Source organism: Pagrus pagrus (assembly GCF_965226575.1).
Source record: "Pagrus pagrus genome assembly, chromosome: 12".
In the NCBI taxonomy this organism is placed as follows: Eukaryota; Metazoa; Chordata; class Actinopteri; order Spariformes; family Sparidae; genus Pagrus; species Pagrus pagrus.
The window spans coordinates 20,487,524-20,509,892 of record NC_140196.1 but is presented as its reverse complement, the minus strand read 5'-3'; the positions used below and the strand labels follow the sequence as shown (position 1 = coordinate 20,509,892).

General features: G+C 41.7%; 1 protein-coding gene across 3 annotated transcripts; it reads left to right on the top strand.

Annotated features, from left to right (window-relative positions):
- The first annotated feature begins 91 nt into the window (after positions 1-91).
- Positions 92-22,178, top strand: sugt1 (SGT1 homolog, MIS12 kinetochore complex assembly cochaperone). 3 transcript variants are annotated; one of them, XM_084368332.1, is made up of 13 exons: positions 92-230; positions 327-375; positions 1,097-1,187; positions 1,400-1,469; positions 1,687-1,757; positions 5,015-5,068; positions 6,329-6,357; positions 6,584-6,606; positions 6,841-6,937; positions 8,735-8,842; positions 18,234-18,324; positions 19,280-19,452; positions 21,349-22,178. In XM_084368332.1, exons 1-13 carry the CDS (start codon positions 217-219, stop codon positions 21,448-21,450), a joined length of 972 nt encoding a protein of 323 aa, XP_084224458.1. In that variant the 5' UTR covers positions 92-216; the 3' UTR covers positions 21,451-22,178. The 3 variants fall into 3 exon arrangements, with proteins under 3 accessions (XP_084224458.1, XP_084224457.1, XP_084224459.1); XM_084368331.1 differs by having other exon boundaries at positions 6,581-6,606; XM_084368333.1 differs by having other exon boundaries at positions 94-230; positions 330-375; positions 6,581-6,606.
- Positions 22,179-22,369: the final 191 nt, after the last annotated feature.

Here is a 22,369-nt window from a genome sequence, read left to right as displayed (position 1 = left end):
CAGGGTTAAGAAATGCTCTGCAGCCTGCATGTCATGAGTCCTCCCGGCCGGCAGGTGGAGGAGCGGCAGTGTGAGCGCTGTGCGGGCGGATGTTGACAGGCCTGTTGCTGGGCTCGAGCTGTGGCTGCTGCTGCTATCACGTTTCAGTAGTCTCCTCATCTTGCTAGAACTTTCCTGTCACTCTGGAAACACTGCCCACATCCACAACAACCCCCAATGGCAACCGAACGGCAAGTGAAACTTAACATATGAATTAACTTTTATTATATTTTCATACATTTTCTTCTACGCAGCTGGTTAACCATTGGTCTCTCCTGTCTCTTTAGCAGCTTCCCCGATAGCTTCATTGACGAAGATCCACAGAAAGCTCTGGAGGTAAAAATTAGCGTTAGCTGGCCATAAACACACGGCACGGGTTATCACATTAACTTTAAGTTGCTGTTTCATAAAGGAAATTGAGTTTGTTGTTGGTGGTGATAATGTTCTTGTTGTTAGCACTTAGCAGTGATTATGACACTGTAACTTGCTAGCCAGTTTCGCTAACTAACGCTTCCTGTTAGCATCACTTTGCATGAAGAGCAGGGCGTCATTATAACTTTAAGTAACAGTAACATTTCCCTTTTAATGTACTTTAACCTCTATAAATTACGACAAGGTCAGTCATTAATAGTTGTTTCTGGGTGACGTTGTGATAAACAGCCATGTTTAAGACATGTCAGGCTGTCAGCATGACGAGCACAACGTGTCATCTGCAACTGATTCAAGTAGAAGACAGTAACGACTGCTTCTTAACTAGTCTATTGACCAGCAGCATTTAAACACACCGTTATTTGTTCTTCCTTTGTGTCAATTTTAGACTTTTAGGCTCTGTGAAAACTATCACAGCTACCATTACAGAGCTGAGAGACAGACCTTCAACAACTGTAGTTGCCAAATAGACCCCAGAATTATAAATTGCCTTCAAAAATGGTTGGTGGTGACAGTGTAGCAATCAGATGAGACGTACAAGTGAGCTGTTTAGTGTGACTTTTCCTTCTTTATCTCAACTATTTCTGGCCCTGCGCAGTACTGTAAGCTCTCTCTCTTTTCTTTGTAGGCACTAAATGAGGCCTTGCAAGGAGACTCTGACAACGCTGAGTGGTTTTGCCAGCGTGCCTATGCCCACACACTTCTTACAAACTACAGCTGTAAGTCCACATATATGTATTGACAGACATGTTGATCATCACACTTTTTTTTGTTTTAAAGACTTGCTTGGATATGAGTGTAATTTGGTGTAGTGACTCAAACTAATTAATCATGTGGTACCAGTGTGGTGTCATTAATATCTGTTTTCTGATTGAAACAGCCTGGATGAATGTATATGTATGATAAATATAGTGATGCCTTCTGTCTGCAGGTGCTGTTGATGATGCCAAAAAAGCACTGCAGCTCCAACCCAGCCTTCCCCTTGCTTTCATGCGAACAGGGTGTGTACTATAATATGAGTTTATGACCTACTAACTGATACCTTTCAACTTAGACTTTGTATGAGAAGTTCAGCTCCTAATGTACTAGAATTGCTTTAGTCATTTGACTTATTTAACAAGGCACGGATCAAAACTTTGTGTCAAGATAGGCCACTTTAAGTTCTCCAAGATTATCCGATCTAAGTGTATGTGGCATGTTTTTCTCTCCAAATTGCAGAATAGCAGAGTACCACCTTAACCACTATGAGTCAGCACATGCTGCGTTCGCTCAGGGACATCAACTGGATGGTGAGTACAGCTTATTTTGGCCTCCAGTACACACTTTCCACCATCCCACTCTACCAACCACCGTTCGCAGCAGGACCCTGTCTGCTTCAGTCCCCTCATTGAATGCAAAGAGCTAACCCTGTGTCCTATAACTTTTGGGACAAAGCAGACAAGGCAACTTTATTTATATCACACGTTTAGTACAGAGAAACAAGTCAAGGTGCTCTACGTCATTAAGTTTATAAAGACACAAATAAGAGAAATAAGAAGACAAATTAGAAGGTCTAAAAGCATAGATAAAAGGCAAAAAGTGCAGTTTCAAGTAAAGGCAGTTATGAACATGAAAGAGTTTTTTTTAAATGTTAAATCATGTTGAATGGTGAAACATGCCCCCCTCTATAAAGCCCAACATGTGAGACATCTTCAAACCCTTGTTTATCTGAACACAGTCCAAAACCAAAAGGTGTTCAGCTTACCGTTACGACAGAGAGCATTTTAGAGAATATTTGGCATTTTGGATTGAATAATTCCTTTTATTTAATTTTAAGTAATTTGATCAGTTAATTTCCAAATTGGTTGCAGATTAGTTTATGTTGATCAACTAATCAATAAAAACTTTGGATTTAAATTATACATTTTGGAGTTGTTTATTGAGGTTTTGTAAAAATGTACACAACTTTTTATAAAAGCATGATAACAATATATGGACAAGTGAGACTGTAAGAAAATAATTTGATTGCAGATGTCTTCTAGGATAAGTTCTCGTTGAAAAGCTATTAAAGGTTGCTTTTTTGTCTGTTTCCTTTTTTCCATTGCGCCTGATCCTTCATTGGGGGTTAACAGTTTGATGGCTTTTTTTGTCAATATCAGTTCACATGTTAATAATTCAACAAAAGAGCAGTTTTTTATTTTTAGCTTTAAGATCAAAAATAGCCATAATTGGGTTTGACAGAAGAAATCTGTTCAAGATGTTGGATAAGGACTGAAAGATTTTAAATCAATAGAGTGTAAGAGATCACACAAACTAGTGGAGACAGTGTCTGTCCACATTGTTCAAAATAGCCACTGGCACCAAGACACTCTGGTCACCATTTTAATTATATAAACTTCAAAGGAAAAATCCAAATCAGTGAGTGGAGAAACTTGGCAAACAGTGGCTCTGTTATGCTGTGGGGGGCTTTTTGCTAACATAGTTTGTATTCACTTGTCGAAGGGTTAGGGTTCGTTGGTCTAAGTGATCAACTTTATCCTTTGATAAAACATTTGTATTATGATGAAGGGGTCAGTAAAGGTTTGAGTATGAAATTGATATGAATCATATGCTATGGCCTTAAACAGAACCAGAACTAAACCCACATAAACACGAGTGGATTTTGGACTCATGTGTTGGACAGTGCTCTCCCCCACCATCATCAAAACACCATGTGAGACAATATTTTTTTGGCGGATGGTGTTCATCCCTCCAGTAGAGTTCAGTGACTTGTAGAATCAATAACAAGGTGCATTGTTGCTGTTCTTGCTGCACAAGTGGGTCCAACGCCTTACAAAGATGCTTTATGTTGGTTTTTCCTTTAGTTTGTCACCCATCTGTACATACTGTGGTGACCAAAATCTTAAACCAGTCTCTACTGTAGAGCCCAGAGTGTCTCTAACTCTGTTTGTCAAACTGAAGGTCACACATGGATTCCCGCTTCATTATACAACCGTCATTTCAGGAAGTTTGGATGCACCCATTTGCTGAGAACATTTTTACAAAGTGTTCCTGAGCCCATGTAGTAACATCCTTCATACAATCACAAAGTGTTGAACCTCGCTCCATCCTTGCTTGTGAACGACTGAGCCTTTCAAGGATGTCCCTCTCATACCCGATCATGATGATATTTCCTGTTACCAACGTACCTGTTTAGCTGTGAAATGTTCCAAACAGCTGTTTTTGGAGCGTTCCAAACTTTCCCGGCCTTTATCTGGTCCAACGTGTTGAAACATGTTGCTGGCATCAAACTCAAAATAAGTACATATTTACAACAATCAATTAAGCTGTTTAGATAAAAAAGAAAATTATACTTTGTCTTTGAAACTGTTTTCAGTTCAGCAGCAATTATCACATACTGTTTTCTTTATGTTTTACAGCCTCACTACTTTTTTAGAATCTGGGTTGGGTTTGAACTTTATTTTCTATTTATCCCTGACCTAGAAACTTGCACTACATTTGTGATAATTTAAGCAGCTTTTCATTTAAAAAGGCAGCTGAAGCTGGCCAGCAGAGGGTGAACAAAAAAAATGCAAAAGCGGTGGCAAAAACAGAATCGCTGGCATTAAGGCCCTGTCCACACGTACACAGGTATTTCTCAAAACAAAGCTTTTTCTATACGTTTGGCCTTTGGTACAGACGTAAGCAGTGTTTAAGGTCAGAAAACTCCTTCTAGATGAAGATATTCATGAACACCATTTCAGTTTAAATGTCTGGACGGGCAGAAACAGAAATGTTTTGGAAACGATGACACACGATTACCAGTGTATGTGGTATCATTAGCAAATGTGAACTTGGGAGTATGATATTTGAGTACTTGAGTTTGTACGGTGACAAAATGGATGTTAGTTATAATGTTTAACGTCATATTTAGAAAGACACAAATGGGCATTAGTTATACGTTGTTAGAAAAGAGCGACAAAACCGGCAAGAGTATACAATCTGCTTCCTGTTCACAAGGCACGGCAAAGCAAAGTGGGATATGCGTTTTCGCATGCGTTAGTATGGATGAAGAGGATTTCTGATACAGTGCTAAAAACGCTCATCTGGACAGAGATACTCTTTTTACAAAAATACCTGTATACATGTGGACAAGGACTACAGCATGAATCCCTTTTTAATGGGTGTATTTTTCTAGACACATCATTATAGAACAAACTGTTGGGGTACAGTCACACATGCATGAATGCGGTCGTGACCATTGCTGTTTGGTGAATCCATTGTTAGAGTTAAATAAAAAATAGCTGTTAAAATGTGTCTCTCCTCTGCACTGCTGATTAACCCACCATAACGTATTAAACAATATGTGTGCCCATTTTCTTCCAAATTCTTCCTTTATGAAATAAATGCATTTAGCCTTCTCCAGCACTTAGTCAAACCACTTTAGACGTCATTAACACCTCACCGATGCCCTCAAATGTTTTCATTAAATTCTCAAATTGAGTTATTTTAATCAGCATAAATATATTACCTTGAAGCAGAGCACGACAGTTAATTTCTAATCTTTTTTTTTTTGTGGCTTCCACAGTTACTGACCAATCATTTGAGATCTGGATAAAGCGGTGTGAGGAGGTGATGGGAGGTAAGTAGCTGAACTGAGACGTCATTTTTTGTGTAAGGTTAGAGCATTATTAGAGCTCATAATGATCTTTAATTTTATGTTTATTAGCAAATTTCTCAAAGGTATCAAACATTAGTACACAATAATGCCAGTAGTTGTTTTTAACACTTCAAAATCCCAGTTGCACTCCAACTTCTTTATACTATATAGCCTGTGCTATCAAACACTAAGCTAAATGGCACAGTGAGGGAGCTCATCAGCTCATTTGATCAAACAAATGAGCCCGCACACATCCGTGAATCCACAGTACAGTGTGTTCGCAGTGGTGGAGTGCACAGGCAGAGCTGCTTAATCCAATAAAAGATGCATGCCATGTCTGAGTGGTGTGTTTCTGTTTTCTGGTGATGACTGGGCCCTCTGGATCATCTCAAGTAAACAAGAGCACGAGTTTTGACAAACACGCTTCACACCCGCATGCACACATACTCCCAGGAGCAGTATGATTCATCGGAGTTAACGCTACTGATGTTTGAAAGCCCCCGATGAGACCCAGCCCCTTCATAGGCCTGCTCACAGACAGTGTGTGCACACACACAAACAAATGCACACCAGGGTGTACATCACCCCCCCCCACCACCCTGAAACTTGAAAGTACCCTAGTTGCGCTTGCTCGCGTTCACACCAGGAGCAGTCGCTGTGTCTTCTGGTGACAGTGTGTTTACCACCAACCAACACCCACATGACACCTGGTTATTCCATCTTATGTGGCACCCTGCTTGTTTAAAAAACCACACACACACACACACACACAACCACACACACATACACACATACTCAGTCTTTTTCCCCAAACAGTCCCCCTCCTCATTTCAAACGCGACCTCATTAAGACAACATTACCACGCCTCCTATCATCTCATGTCTCTCTTCCCTCTCTGTGCTCACTCTCTCTCCCTCTCTCTGTAATGAAGTCAGTGAATAATGTATGATAGCATGCTGGTAAACGGTGATCAGCTTTGCTTGAGCTCACAGGGCTTTTAATGGGCGTGGATGGACCAGTAAACAAACTGGTGGCACGGATGGGAGCGTCAGTGTGTGTCTGTGTCTGTCTATGTGGGGGGTATATCTATCTGTCTGCTATCTCAGGACAAGTGTGCGTTAGCTTAAAAGTTGTGTTCTTAGAGCCTCATCATCAAATTTTAGAGTTGGATGTAGCTTAAAGGGTGTTTCAAATGTTTCCTGCTGCCACACACCTACATTTTTCCTCTCTCTCTCTTTGCAGAGCAGACAGAGATCGGCAGCAGCAACAGGGTGAGTCTCTCTGAACGGCCACCTGGGGGCACTGTTGCTCTCACCATTAGGAGAGCAGCAGCAAGATGTGTGTATGTTCCTGCTTCAAAGAAGGAAGCCTTACCAAGCTTCTTTTGTTATTGTTGTGTTTTTCTCATTTTTGTCCCTTTTGTTTCATCCCTCTGCCTCATCACCACATCCTCCTCTGTAATTGTCGTCCCATCTCGGGGGCTGAATGACCCAGCAGACACCGGCAGCTCCGCCTGTGAAGTAAGTGCATTAATGTAAATATGTCTCATCTAGGCATCTGCTTAGTGTTTTTAATGTTGATTTTTATTTATTTTTTTATTGTATAATAATTGAACAAGCCTTACTGCTTCAAAGCAGCCCCATTCTCTATAACTGGGTGAAAACAGTGTACATAGACAATATATGTTAATGATGAGCTGCTTCTATCATTTGAAGTTCTGGTTTAATGAAGTTTATTCTTCTTCTTTCTTGCAGGCATGACTGGTACCAAACAGAATCTCAAGTCATTGTCACAGTCATGGCAAAAAATGTACCCAAAGATGGTGTGTGTGCCAACTTCATGGAAAAAGAGGTATAAGCACACACTTAAATGCAGTCTTGAAGGGAAGAGACTCTGTGTTTTCTCTGTATTTGGGCGTGTGTGTGTGTGTGTGTGTGGAGCAAAGATGGGTTAGCTCTCGGGTGTTTCCTCAGGGGGGCCCATTAGATGGGTCTCATAGACACATACACTCTGACACACTCACACACTCTCCCCACGGACCCAACTATGCCTCCAGTGGTGCCTTGTTAACATTGCTCCCAAAGTACAGATCTAAGAACAATTTACCCTCCCCAGCTTCTCCAACCTCCTAATTGTCTGTAGATAGAAGGCCTAACTGATCTAGGATCAGCAGCAGAGCCCTCAAGGGACGATCCTCTTTCTTTCTCTTTTTCTCTTTTCCTTTGTCTCTTTCCACCCCTCTTCCCTCCTCTCAGAGGGGTAACTGCAGGGCACCCCAGGGAACGGCTTTGTCTTTCCTAATAGAATAACAAACTGAGTTTACCCCATTTCAAAAGAAATAGTTCACTCGCTCCGAATCACAGTCACTTGTTAAGCTCCCTCTGTGGTGCGAAGCACAGATAAGTTCATATATTTTTTACTAGGTCAGTATATACAAAAGAAATTAAAGATGAAAGGCAGTGGTTCCAGTTATTTTCCCTGGTGACTGTGTGCAGCAGCTGTATACCTACAGACAGCGTAGGACTCCAACTGGAAATGAATATTAAGGCTTTGATAGTTTTGTCGAATTGCCCAAAAGCTACTTTAGCTAACTTTCTAAGCTTTTATCCCCGATGAACTACTTCTAACATACATTTGGTCCCAAATCAGAAAAGTCCACTTTTAGAGAAGTGGTAGGTGGTGAATTACAAGTTGAAGTGATGCACTGTACAGGCGAGTTAGTCCACGAGTGGGCAGATTTTAGTGCTTTTCTATACGAGGGGAGCATTTGCCAAGTGGTGAGTCCGTAAGGAGTGTGAGGATTTGGGCCACAGCCGAGGCCATGTCCCTCTAAACCAACAAGCCACCCACCCAGAGAGTGACAGGCTGTTAGGAGCTGTCTGACCCCCCCTCAACACTGGTCACTCAGTGGCTGAAGGGGACAGGGCGAGGATACTCCTGGCCGTCACACCAGCCACATCAGATGATTATTCTCGTGGACAAGCTTGACACCCTCATCCCCCTCACTCTTAATCTTTCTTTTTGGTTGTGTGTTTTCTACAGACTGCAGTTAATAAGATTGAAATTAGTGATACCACAGTTTAACACAGGAATTTTACATTTTTACACACATGTTTTGCTGCCACGCCAGAAAATGGATCAGTTACATGTTACAATGTGAAAAGTTTATTGTACAACCAGACACTTTCACGTTATTATGAAATACAAACATCACGTTATAAAAAGAAACTTCCGTGGGTATAAAAATATACTCTTTACATTGTTACATGTCATGTAACATGAATCATTTCACATTGTAATGTGATTATTGTTACGACATGAAATGTTTAATGCTGTAACAATAAGTAATCATGTTATAACATCTAAGGTTTCACATACAGACCCAGATTAATTATATTTATTTTTTATTTATTTTAATCTATTTAAGAAAAGTTTCTGTATCTTGTAGTATTTGAGAATATCTTGTTGTAACTTGAAAAACATCTTGTTATAACAATAAACCTTTCACGTTATAACATGATGCTGATCCATTATTCCTCTTTGGGCGTGTCAGCCAAAAGCTGCATTTGTTTTCTTAGTGGCCGACTGCTAAAATTAAAGGCAGCCAATGTGGAGTTACACAATCTGATGGTGTCTGTGTGTCTGCAGCTCTCTGCGACAATACAGCTGGCATCAGGGGACAACTTCAACCTCCACCTCGACCTGCTGCACCCCATCGTCCCCCAACAGAGCAACTTCAAGATCCTCAGCACCAAGGTATCACAGTCAGTCATTGTTCAGCTAGTGCTGCTAGTGTGTGGTTAAAGCTTCCAAATGAACAGGGAGTCCAACACCAAAATGTATGCTTTACATTCTTGCATACATTTATGATGATTTGACATGTTTTTGACAGGTTTAACAGACACTTTACTGTTGACAGATGACATGCTCATGAAGCTGAAACAAACTGCATGCTTTTAACACCAGTTGTGTTAAATGGTCCATTACGCACTAAAAGGCACATCAAAGCATTGTGCATTCTCTGATGTCGGAGCACAGAGGACAAAAAACGTACAGCTTTTGTCCCTCCTAGGGTCACAATGACCACGACTGATGGGCGCTCAATAATCTGAGGTGATAAAATGGCATCGAACTAAGCAGATGTCGTAGCTGCCAGGATACAGTTGGTCATGGTTGTGATTCTAAGTGGTTGTGATGTTTCTGATCTGATCTGTGAGCTCTCAGAGGTGCAGCCAGGTCAAGGGAAAGTCGGGAAACAAAATACCGCCTCTGTTGGGAATCATGAAATAACAAGGAATTTCACAAATGGTTTATTTTACAGTCTTCACTGTATGAACCTGTTTTCTCACATACAGTAGTGTTTGGTGGTGTTTTTCAGATGTTTTTCTCCACAGCGGGCTCAGCAGTGGTGGAAAATAAAACTGTTTACCACTTTACCACTTTTCTGAGCTGAAAAACATAAACAAACAAGGAAGAATTTTTAGGTCACGGAAACACTCCAGCTAAGTTTTTGAAAGTCAGTGAAAAGTCATTGAATTTCACTCAGAATCAGTGGGAACCCTGTGTGTAGCCTTGCCGCCCGAGCAGTTACTCTCAACAATAAAGGAGCAGGCTATTAAACATGTCAGGGAACATCTTTTATGTCGCTGTAAAGGAAATATGATGCAGTAACGTCACACGCTGGAGAAATGCAGGCACTCCTCCGCCTGTGCTTCAAATCTCTGAAGTGTACTTTAGCTAGAAAGAATCAGATCAAATGTTTTCTCTGTGTTCAGGCTTTTATTGTCTTAATAGCTGATCATTGATCATTTTTGTGTCTTTTTTAAAAATGTGAAGGAATTCAAGTAACAGTAAAAAAAAAAAAGAAGAAGAAGAAAAAAATCATGCCGATGTGAGTTTGAGCAGCTCTCTGAAATTGTGACTGATCATTAATACTGGGGGTTACCACTCTGAGATTAACATCATAATCTCCTCAATAATTTAAAGCAGTATAAAGTAGGATGTCACTACCTATAATTCCTTAAAGCTGGTAAAGCTCACTGTGGCTCGAGTTGAAATGAGAAAATCCACTCTCGCTGTATACAGTGCGGCTCTCGTGGAGACATTAGTTCATCTGAGCAGCTAACAGGAGATTCACGCATATGCACAAATCCTCACTCCTACACACTACTTGCGGTGAGTTCCTCAGCACTGTTTAAGGTGATTATGGGCCTAATGAGTAGGAAGGGCACTTTTTACTATAGACTAATTAGTGTGTATTCTAGAGGATGTGGGCTAATGAGCGAGCTGGCTGAGTGTGTGCTGATTCAGGCTTTAAACCACTGTCAGGTTGTAGCCTGAGGATCAAAAGGCAGGTTTTTGTGTGAGTTGATTTGATTGGTTTTTTTTTTAATCGTTAAGGAGGGAGGAATTTGTTTTATTTAGGACATTGATCAATCCGGTCTTGCCAATAGAGTATAACGTAAAGCTCTGCTGTTTCTCTTGGGATCTTGTGTATGGTGGATGGATCTCCACAGTGTTTGGACACGTCATCTTTCCAAAGCAGCTTTAGTTGTGTCCATTGATTATATAAGAGATGGACAGGGCTTCTGGGTCTGAAAAGTGAAGTTGAAGCAAAATTGCCTTAAACCTGCATTCTTTCTCATGGCCAGAAAAAGGGGGGTGACTCCACTGCTTGCAAAAAGAAGTCTGCTTGTATAAGCCTATGAGAAATTACGCTACTTCTCACTTTTATAATTTATTACCTCAGTGAGCAGTTTATGGTCTTAATCATAAGCTTCAAGTCTACTTCAACACAGCATGGTGTTCATTTTATAAATAATTGTCCCATTTAGAATAAAATAGACAATAAAGCAGGGTGTGCTTTAGGGCGTGGCTACCTTGTGATGGACAAGTTGCTACCACAATGTGTGCTCGGGGATCTCAGTCAGATCCAATCAGGATATCCGCCTTCAAAACCACAGTCCACAAACCTATGGGTGACATCATGGTGGGTTTACACTTGGCTGTGTCCTATTAAAAGTACTAAACAAAAACTCTTACATTGTAATTTCTGGTTAGTAAAAGGAAAATTGTCATGTTAACTACTTATTGTCCCTCCACACAGGTGGTCCACATATAACTAATACACTTTTTATGGCTGCATTTGAACCTCAGCACTTTTTGGTACCAACCCGGGAATATTGAATGTCATGAGGTAATCAGGTTTACTCGTTTTTTGATCAGATTCTTTCTAGCAATATCAGTCCATGTTTTACTCAGCAAGTACAAATGTGGACTGCAGTTTTCATTGGATTAGTTGTTGCATCTGCATATTTAACTCCTTATTTACTGAAGCAGCAGCTCATTACGCATTCTGTTCCTGGCCTGATCTTAGGAATGCCCTCCAGATGCAGTTCAGCCATCTGGAGAGCACCAAGTCTAGAAAATGAATATTAATGTGCTGATCTTGACTCCACAACATTTACTTTGACCAAAGTTAAACTTCACGAGAGAAGAAAAGTTTATTACTCATAAAATTATAAAGTATAGTCTTGTCTCTTAATAAGCCATTACAAGACAGACGACCTTTATGGGAAATGAAAAAGAGTTGAATAAGACATACAAAATATACACAAGCTACCTACGCAATTATGGAGAGAAGATGATATTAATAAAGCTGATGTTTCAATAGGATACTGAGGTAAATGCTGTCAAATGCTTTATATAATAAAAGCCTTATAATATAAATGTCTTATGAAAAGACAGAACAGTGCAGCCTGTAGTGATTTTAAGCAGCCACAAAAAATAAATCCCACATAGGCTAACATCCAACCTGTTTGAAAAGTATGACAACAAATTGAATTTGCTTATTAAGATTCAGTGAAATAAATGTAATCAAACAAAAAACAACTTCATAAAATCTTTCGTAATTCCCTCCCATCGGTTTTAAAGAGTGAAACTCTGACAGCCAGGCTACTTAACTGAAAACAAAAAATGACCACAGTCAAGTCACAAGTCTTTAACTTCCAAGTCTGAGTCAAGTCTTTTTGTTTTGTTTTGTTGAGTCACGTTGCAATCATCAAACCAGTGACGAGAGTCACATGTAGTCCAAGTCATATTGACTCAAATCCACATCTATGCCAAGTCTGTATGGAGACCTTGTTAGCAAACGGTTCCTTTTTTTAAATATTAAGCGATATCGGGGCAACATTTACATTAATTTGGAGTTGTTTTTCTGTCCAATATAAGACCAATATTCACTTTCTTTGAGCTCTGTTTTTGGTCTCCACCAACACAGAGATAAATTTCTGGCTCTTAACCTGCTAAATTCTCCACCGTGTTCAGCAGTTAGTCGCAAACTGTGTCTGTCTACTGAGCAGGTAGTGTACAGTGGTTAAGGATATTGATCATACCAACTGTTTGGCTTCTTTTGTGAAATGAAAAAAATGTTTTTGTTAAAAAAAACAAATCTTTGTATTTGTGTGTTATATTAAAAAAAACATTTTTGGATGGGTAAAACTCTGGACTTGACATTTTCCACAAACAATCCCCAGCCTTATATGTGTTTCTATTAGACCTATATCTGTGTAGCTTTAAAAAATACGTATAAACAACAACCAAAAGGTTAACACCAAGTGTCTAAATAGACGTGCTACAGTATTAACATTGAAAATCCCCAAAGAAGCTAAGCCACAGAGCCTCTGAAAGCAATGATGATATTTATTCTTAGTTTATTTCACAGCAATGCCACAGGGGGAATGAAAGGGCAGTGTACGATCACAGGTGCTGGAATTACACTCTGTGTGGTGCCACAGCAGCAAAACCATGTTGGGAAATTTGATTAGTAGCGTTATATAACCTGACATCTATATTGTGTTGCAGTATATCCACTGGCTACACAGTGCCGAGTAGAGGCTGACCTGCACAGAAACTGCCCCCTCTCAAAAAAGCACTCACTTTCTCACTTTTCCATGGCAACAGCAGACACTGCATACCAGAGGTGCACGTGGGTTGCAGCTTAAACAAGGGCTCAGTCTTAGAGAGACCACAGCTGAAGATGGTCTTCAACTCTCTCTTATCGCTCTACAGTTTATCCTTTTTCCTCTTTCTACCTCGTTTACTTTGTTTGTCTTTGTGTTGTCCATCTCTACATGACACACACACACACACAAGCACACACACATACCGATGTCTTTCTTTCTGTCTAACGCTCATAAAAACACACACACCTACATCTAGGATAACGAGAGAGAGTGTGCAAGCCCTCCTCCTCTCCCACAAAGCCCCGACTGTTCCCTGGTCCAGTAGGCTCCTCCGGTACACATGGCACCTACACAAACACACACACACACACACACACACAGCCCACCAAGCTCATAAGCCCTCATTGGTATCCGTAGGTCAAGGCAGCATAAAAGCACCTAACTCTTCTAAAACTCTACAGGTGAAATGTGTTTGTGCACGACAGTTTAAGAGACCCCGACAAACTGAGCAGCTTTCTCAACGCCGTCTCATTTAAATATTTTGGAGCTGTTTCATTTTTCTGAAGCCAAGGAGCCACTGGGGGGAAAAAACATTCAAATGAACAACAGCATCAGCAAATCAAGTTTCTCCAGATTGGCATGCATCCCTAATGAGCGTTTAAAAAAAAAGACTGCATTGCCCTCGGAGCTGTTGATTCCAAACCAATGTCGGTCTGTCTGTCTCTGTAATAGGCTGCCCTGCACCCGGCGCTCCACAATGTTTACGCTTCATCTCCTCGCTGTCTTTAAAGACAACTTAGCAGGGGGAGGCTAAGCTGGGCGTGAGTGTGCAAGCACGCACACACACACACACAAATACAGAGGCCGAACAGTAATCTTTCAGCACACTTGTGCCATTTACACAAAGTATTTGCAGTGTGTGTGTGCGCGTGTCTTCTGTAGCACATTATCGTCAGTGCGACCTCCTCCTGTCCTCCACCACGACAGACATTCCAACCGCAGGGTTCACCGCGACAACGGGGAGCCAATTACACACCAGTGTGTTTGATCAGAACAGACGGTTGACGCACACGCACTCAGAGGCATGCGCGCAAACACACTCGGTGCAGTTTCGAATCCACACGCGCCCCTTCATTCAGCTCCAAACTCATCTCTTTTTGGAAAATAGCTAAAGTGGCGTCTCCGCTCTTTAATTTGCATGCCTGTCAACGTCTAAGAATGTTTATATTTATTTCATTTATGCATCTTTCTAGCCGAGTTTGTTTTGAAATCCGCTGGGATCTGGAGAAAGAGGGAGAAGATGCTGGGTGAGGCGTTGTGGCAGGGAGGAGGCGGGGGGCGATGGTTACAAACACATGTGACAAGCGACACGGGACCCCAGTGCCCCTCTGTAAATAGCATGTGTGTGTGCCCACATGTGTGTCTGTATGTGTGTAGTGCAGGATTGTATAGTCCGGCCCCTGGGGTCCCGTGGGTGGTGGCCCCTGTATGTGGCTCTGCTGTCACATCCCTTTACGAGCCATTGCTTCGCCTGTCACACACACAGAAACGCACACAGAGAGACACACACACGGCGCCTGGCCTGCCATATCCCTTAAAAGCCAGGAAACACAGATGTGGCAGCAGATTAATGTTGTATGGCCCAAGAGCACGCAGAGAAGCACACAAACTTTGACACACACACAGCGTCGGCTCGAGTTCTGCTGCACTTCACGCTACACACACATTTAAGACAATTAATGGCACCTGCAAACTGTTGCTGGTAATTTAAAGTTTAAATAACATTTAATTTGATTGGTTTATAATCTTTGGTCCTTTATCTGTTCTTAGACTTTAGACTTTCATAATCATAAGCAGTTTGTTTAAAACATAACAGTCAGAAATGCTGATGAGTTTCTGCCTTGTTGAAACTGAAAACTCAACCGTGTAGATAACTGGACTAGATTTATTGTGGACTTAATATCAGAATATGCATCTGTTCACCCACATGGGTAAAAACACTAAATCTGAACGATAATAAAAAACACATAAGATCTAAAAGCTCCACAGTAACTATTCAGAATTGCAAGCGCTGCTACAAAGGCCATATTCGTTTGAACGCCAGTTAGCGGTATTTGTCAGCCATTAGAGTTGGTCTGGGAAATCAGCATTTTGATTCGTACTGAAGTCTTCAAAGCACCATGAGACCCCTCACAGAGCTCAAAGCTCAGATTGCAGGTGCATCTGTCAAAAAAAACAAAAATTATTTAATATACCACGAGGAGCTGTCTCAAAAATCGATTGAAATCCGTTTATCAAACACAAACGGTCACAACTGACGAACACGGATGAATAAATCAACTTAGAAACTCTGATGCATCCTGAATAATTAAACAACTTAACAACTAACTTCAAGTTTGTTATGGGCTTCATATTTTTTTAACTTCCTACACTAGAGTTAAAACACAGGCCTCTATGGTTTGAAAAGTATAAATATGTTGAACATCAGGGCTGAGATTGTCAGGTGTGATCTGTCATACTGTGATTTAACATGGTGGTTTTTTCGATTATGGGTTTTCTCTATCTAATGTCCGTTATAATACCTAACAGTCCGAGATGATGTAGTCCGATGCTCGTTTTATGCTGAAACAAGAGGATGTTTAGCATTTTTTCCATGAATGGTAACAGAACCGATTAATTGCTAATTAAACTAGTTGCAGATTAATGTTTTGTTGATTGGCTAATTGTTGCAGCTGATACAGATGGTACATCGTTTTCCTCCCTCTATGTACAGTGTGCTTATTGTGACAGCTGGGTTATGCTGGAAAAATTAGGTCGTGCATGTTCATCAGAGAGCTTTTGCCTTTAGAACTTCTCCAAATGGCTATATTTGAAGGCGGGCTGAATTGCATATAACAACACACATTTTCAGGCCGTCCCTCCTGGAAAGCATTTGTACTGCTGAACTCTTTCTCAACTCTTCACACCGGGCTGATCATGTCAAGTGAGTGTGAATTGCTGTTTCCGGAGAGTAACAGAAATTCTCTGGCACAGACTACGGGTCATCGTGGGGAACCTGGGACCTGACTTGGGTCCCGTTCAGGTTTGGATCCATGTTTTATACAGTCAGTCTTGTCCAGGTCCGGTCCCGGGTTTAACAGTATGTTTAATAGCCCTGGTGGATGTAAGAAGTGCCAGCCATGATCAGGAGGTGGAGGTTCAAACAGCAGACTCGTCTCGGAGAGCACAGATGATAAAAAATTAGCGAGTGCTAGTGTCAGCAGCGGTGGCAACAAACGAGCAGTCGTTATTATGGTTCAACAGGGCAACCCGTCGAGGTTATCTTTATTATGCAATATGCGCCAAAACAGCAAGGCTGATTCTAAACAGGTCGCGTTTGTCACCCATCAACATGACAGCAAGCGGACTTTTAAGCTGAAATAACTCATGGATAAGTCACAGAAGACCTGGCAAGGAGGATGGACTATACGCATCAGGGGAGAAGGCACTAACGTTGCATTAGGGAGGGCACAAAGTTTTGTTTTGACAACTTGTAATTTCACGTGAACTTGTAATAGCAATCAGCTGTGAAATCGGTTTCGATCGTGTCTGTGTCTCCCAGTCGGGTACGGGTCGGTATTTCTTGGCGCCAAGCTTTGAAATCATAGATGGCTCCAGTTCAGTTTGGGGTAGTGCATTTTTTTATTTCTGGGTTCAGGCATGAATTTTGGGACACAGACCCAAATCTAATGCCAGAAAGCTGATTCTACACTAGAGCTAGGTGATATTTTGGGCTATATCACCGTACACAATATACATCTCTGTATTGAAATCTGCTTAAAAGTAGGTGGGGACAAAACTCAAATATCACAATATTTTATTATAGGGACAACTATTGGTACTTTCACAAAATATTATCACAATGTGATTTTTGATTAATAATCATCAGCAATATGAATATAATGACTAGGTGGGTAAAGGCAAGTATGAGAATAAGTAGAAGATTGTGGCATGACATCACTTTACAGTAATGCAGCCAGTCAAACCAGGAATAGACAACACTTTTGTCATATTGTGATATAACAATATAATAATATCTAGGATTATTTATAGTCTCATAACAATGTACGTTTGTACGTGCAAACCTGCAAAAAAGGGTGACGTATTCTTTTGAATTATTTGGGAAGTAGCCTGCATTCTCAGCAGACGTCTTTTCTTTTTTTAGTCTCTCGGCCCTTTGCAGGTGAGCTGAAAAGTTAATTTCGGACACTGAACAGATGCCTCCCCGTGCACGAGGCGCTCTGTGGGTCCGAAAGTGCTGACACACACCAAAGCGATCTATCAGCGCGCTGCTACTCGCACTAGCTCGTCTCCTCGGCGGAGAAGGTAGCAGCGATCATACGGTCTCATTTCCCTCAATCTGCTCTCCTCACTCACGCTTCACTCAGTGCAAGTCAGCCGCTCTGCCTCCTCATCGCTAACCTTGTCTACCTCTTGGTTCGCTCTCCTCCTCTGGCACCCTCATAAATGAATCATCACATCGCCCAGCAGAGCAGAAATGTTCCTTAATTGCACCGACATAACCGGCGCTGTCTTTCACGTGCACACATATCAAACACATGCACCGTTAATGGCTGGTAGGGGGTGTGTGCCGGGGAGGGGGGGGTTAGCACTGCAGCTCGCGTGTCTCGCTGGTATGTGCCCTGTCAATGCAGCTCAGTGTTAAAAGCATGTGTCCATGTCCTCTCTCCCCTCACTGTTTTCTCCCATGTTCTCCTGGTGTAATGATTTGGATCAGATGCTGCTGTGTGGAATTAGGATCTCTCCCCCACTCTCCCCCTCTCCCTCCCGCTCGCTCCGTCTCTCACACTGGCCCTGTGGCTGACAGGCATCTCGTTAGTGCAGTATGTCTGTCAGTGAGGTTCGAGATTGAGCTGTGCCCCCGCATATCCCTGATGTCTCTCTCACACGCACACACACACACACAAACACACACTTGCAGGCTGATTTGACGACAGCTCAGAACAGACATTCTCTCTGGCCTCAATAATGATCTGATGTCCTGTACTTTTAAGATGTCACTCTAATGGCAGCGTTACTTTTTGCCCCGCGCGACAAAGAAGAGCATTTTGCTAAACATTGTTCTCTCCCGCGTTCCCTCTTCTTCTCCCCCGTCTCTCCTTATCGCCCCTCTCTTCTGTCAGGTGGAGTTCAAGATGAAGAAGACAGATGCCATCAGATGGGAGAAGCTGGAGGGAGAGGGACAGGAGTCCAACATCAAACACTTCAATCCAAGTCAGTCCACAGCTTCTGCATTTACACTCTTTTCACCCAGCCGTCCTCCTGTCTCTGCTCTCATCTGTCCATCTCTCCCTTTCTCCCTTACCCTCTTCTTATTCCTCTCTCTCTCTCTCTCTCTCCCTCTCTCTCTGCAAAGATCAATATAAGCTTCTGTGTTTGTCTGTTCTGCACTAAAATGAGAGTGGGCAGTCAAGCCCTGCTAGAGTCTTTCATTAGTCTGACGGTGAAAGTAGGCAGGGAGAGGGAAAGGTATGACAGCAAAATATGACTCAGTATTTTAGCCCACACATTCCTATTACTGACAGGATTAATTACTTATGTAAGTGTGTGTGTGTGTGTGTGTGTGTAAGGGGGAGTAAAAGTTAAGTGGGCAGCCAAAACCATCTTTTCCATGCAACCAGCTCAGCCTCCAGGACGCCCTGTTTATAAGTGCCTGCTTATAACTCGGACTGCTGTTCCATTTAAACATGATATTTGACATCTGATTTTATGGGATCACATTGCCGAATGTCCACACTTGGCCTGAATATGTCTACTGTGCGTCTGGCGTTGTATTTATGTAAATCTGTGTCTGGATTACATTTCCCGCTCTCCTTCTCCGTCTCTTGTTAGGATTACAGTGGGCGTATTTCATCCAGGAGATATAGAAATCAAATCACAATGTGATCCTTCAGCGTCTGAGTAGGATGATTCGGTTGCAAAGCAAAATGATTTCAGTTCATACATCTCGGTGTGATGAGATGATAAACGTCAACTGCATTCAGTCAACTGCATTCAGCTAAAATGTCAATGAAAAACATTTGCACTGTTTCACAAAACCAGTAAGCTGCATGTTCTAGCTACAGAGCTCTCTCTGCCATCTTATCAGACGCCTCTCGGATGCTTTAAAATCTCACTGACTAACTGAAACTATATGAACATTTTTAACACTGTTTCCCTTCACCATCAGATGATTACCCGACATCGTCCCAATTCAACCGCAAATGGGACAAGATGGTGGTGGACATCAGCGAGGAGGAGAAAAGTGAGAATCTGGAGGGAGATGCAGCGCTCAACAAGCTCTTCCAGCAGATCTACTGCGATGGCTCGGACGAAGTCAAGCGAGCCATGAACAAGTCTTTTGTAAGTATTATACTTAAACGTACTACAAGGAACCTGAAACTGACTAGGAAACGGTCTCAGTTTAGCACTGACGCCTTTGTATGACTTACATAAGCAAACAAGGCCATCAGCTTAAATATATGCTAATTTTATGTAGTTATTATATTATCACCAGGTTTTTAAAAAAAAAATGGCGGTCGAGTGCTGACGATGAATCGTCTCTCAGCCTGAGGAAGAAGCTGCTCTGTAGTAATCTGGTGGTACGGGAGCTGAAACTTCTGTACTGCCAGATTGCTGCAGAACAACTGGCTTTTAACGTAACATTTAATACTGAACTTGCTACTGAGATAGATCTTACTGTTGGCTTATTATTATTATGAAGATATTACATTGACTTGATATCTTAATCTTTAACTTAAAGGTGTTATTGATTACATTCAGCCACTAAATGTGTTAGCATTGCTAACTCTAGCTAGAAAACGTTAACGTTGCTAACACTAGCTAGCTAGCGTTAGGGTAGTACAGTATGCTGGTGCTCGTTCTACTTTTGTCCACGGGGGCGTCCAGAATCAACACAAAAGGAAAATTCTTTGTAGCTGCTTTAAGTGACATGGGTCTTTTTGCTAGTAGTTGCTTAAACATCAGTGCCATAGTAGTTAATGATATACTGTACACAAAGACTCGTGAGATTAATTGTCAGGTACTGTTATGACTTTCAGTGCAACAGCGTGTCCTTTAGGTGAATGAAATTAATTCTTAAAGGAATTTCATAATTGTGGACGCTCTGACTGGGTTACGCCCCTCCCCCTCCATTATAGAGATTCAGGAAGCCACAGCAAAACACAGTGTCTTTGAGTGCAAACATGTTAGCTCAGCATCTTAGCATGCTTACATTTGCTAATTAGCACTAAACAAAGTACAGTATATCTTGACCTGAGTTCATCCTGAGTGGGATCATGATTGGTGAACCATATTTCATGGCAATCCATCCAATTGCTACATTTCGCACCAAACTTAAAATTACCAATCTCATGGTGGCGCTAGAGGAAAAGTCAGGAAATCACCAAAGTCAGTAGACATCATCCTGCGCCACTGACATACAGCCATGCTGCCACGAGCTGCTAGTGTTATGGTCATCTTTCCTCCTTTCTGCCTCCATTTTTTGTCGTTTCTCTTCCTTGTTAATGTGTTCTCGCGTTCAAATACATACAGCCTACCATCAAAATAACTCATTACAGTCCACTGGATAACCAGACACCGCTCTTAGTTTCTCTGAATTTCATTAAAAACTAATAATGTAAACAAGCCAAAAAGTTTTTACTTGCACGAACATAATTGTAAGTGAGAGCAGAACAACACACACACTGTTGACTGATGCAGCAATAGCAGATTGTCTAGTTAACGAGCATCCGTAAGGGTGCAGTTATGTATGCAGAAGGATGTGTGTGTGATTGGAGATAACTGTTGATTGGTGATTGGGATGAATCAGCATTCTGTGTTGTGAACAGTATGATGCCATGACTCTGAAGCAGTGATTTCCTCGTCAGTTCTAACATGCAACCTAAAGCTGATGGTGTTTTAATATTCATGTGGAGTACCCACTTCTTCACTTATGCATTTGGAGCAGAAGACCTTTAGGAGAGTAAAGGTCAGCTTATATGGAAATCAGCATTTTGAATTATTTGACTTTTTAGCTTGTTATGAAATCAGAAGAAAATTAAAATTAAAAAAGGGAGTTGCTGGTTTAAAAAATCCACCTCGTTCATCAGCACTTGTGAACTCAATGATGCTGCAGTGGACTTATCTAAGCCCTAAGCATTCTGAAGCAGAGAGAAGGTGTTGCATAACTCCAGCACTAATGAAATGAGGGATCATTCCACTGAAGTGATTTCTCCTCTGTCTCTCCTCCCTGTGCAGATGGAGTCAGGTGGTACAGTCCTGAGCACCAACTGGAAAGATGTGGGCAAGAGAAAAGTGGAGATGAGCCCACCGGAAGACGTAGAGTTCAAGAAGTTCTGAGCACCTCCCTCTCTCCCTCTCCCTCTCTCTCTCCCTCTCTCGCTCTCGCTTTCTGTTTGACATCATCTGTCTTCACATTTGTCCATCTGAACTCCAGCAGGAGTCCTCGTCTCTCTGCAGTCTCAGCAGCCGTCCTCGTCCTCCTCCTCCTCCCGACCCCTCAGTTGTGCTGTTGCTCTGGTTTTCTCACTAAGTGCAGGGAGCCTCGGCGTTCCCACTCATGGCCTACTCTCTGCAATAACTTAGGACCAGATGGGGTCAATTAATTTGAATAATCTGTTGAACGGATTGAGAATCTGATTTTTAAAGGCTCGTGGATTCAAAAGGGATTCAGATGTGACTGATGGACCTGAAATCCTCCAATTTAACTTTCAGATCTGGTTTTAAGAAACTTCTTTTCTCTCCTCTGCCTCTCCTGGTTTTTCTCAAAACGCCTGCAGCCTTTCTATTTGGGAGCCTTTTGTGACTTCCTGTTATCAACACTTGTATAAAAATGTAAAGTTGTTAAAGATAAGAACCGATTGAGTTGATGTTTAAATAACAACTAAACACCTATGATTGCATTTTCTTGTTTCATGCAGTTTTTCTGTACACCCGGTTAAAAGTCAACAGCAATACTCTGGAATCTGTGTGACATGTGAGCCAGTGGCGTAGCACCATGTCGCTCCCTCAGTGTGATTCAAGCTTCGGTGTAAATAAAAGATTTGTTGTTTGGCTCACAAACTTTATCTCGTGTTTTATGGTGCGTTTGTCCCTGGAAACCGTTTTGGACAGGTTTGAAACCTCTCTGAAGGGATTCATCAGATGCAAAAGCAGCAATATATTATGACAGTGAGCCATGCTGTGTGATTATGTGCTGGGAGGAATGAAATGTGGCATCACTGATAGCAGCGCAGGCGCCTCAGATATGGTTGACGGC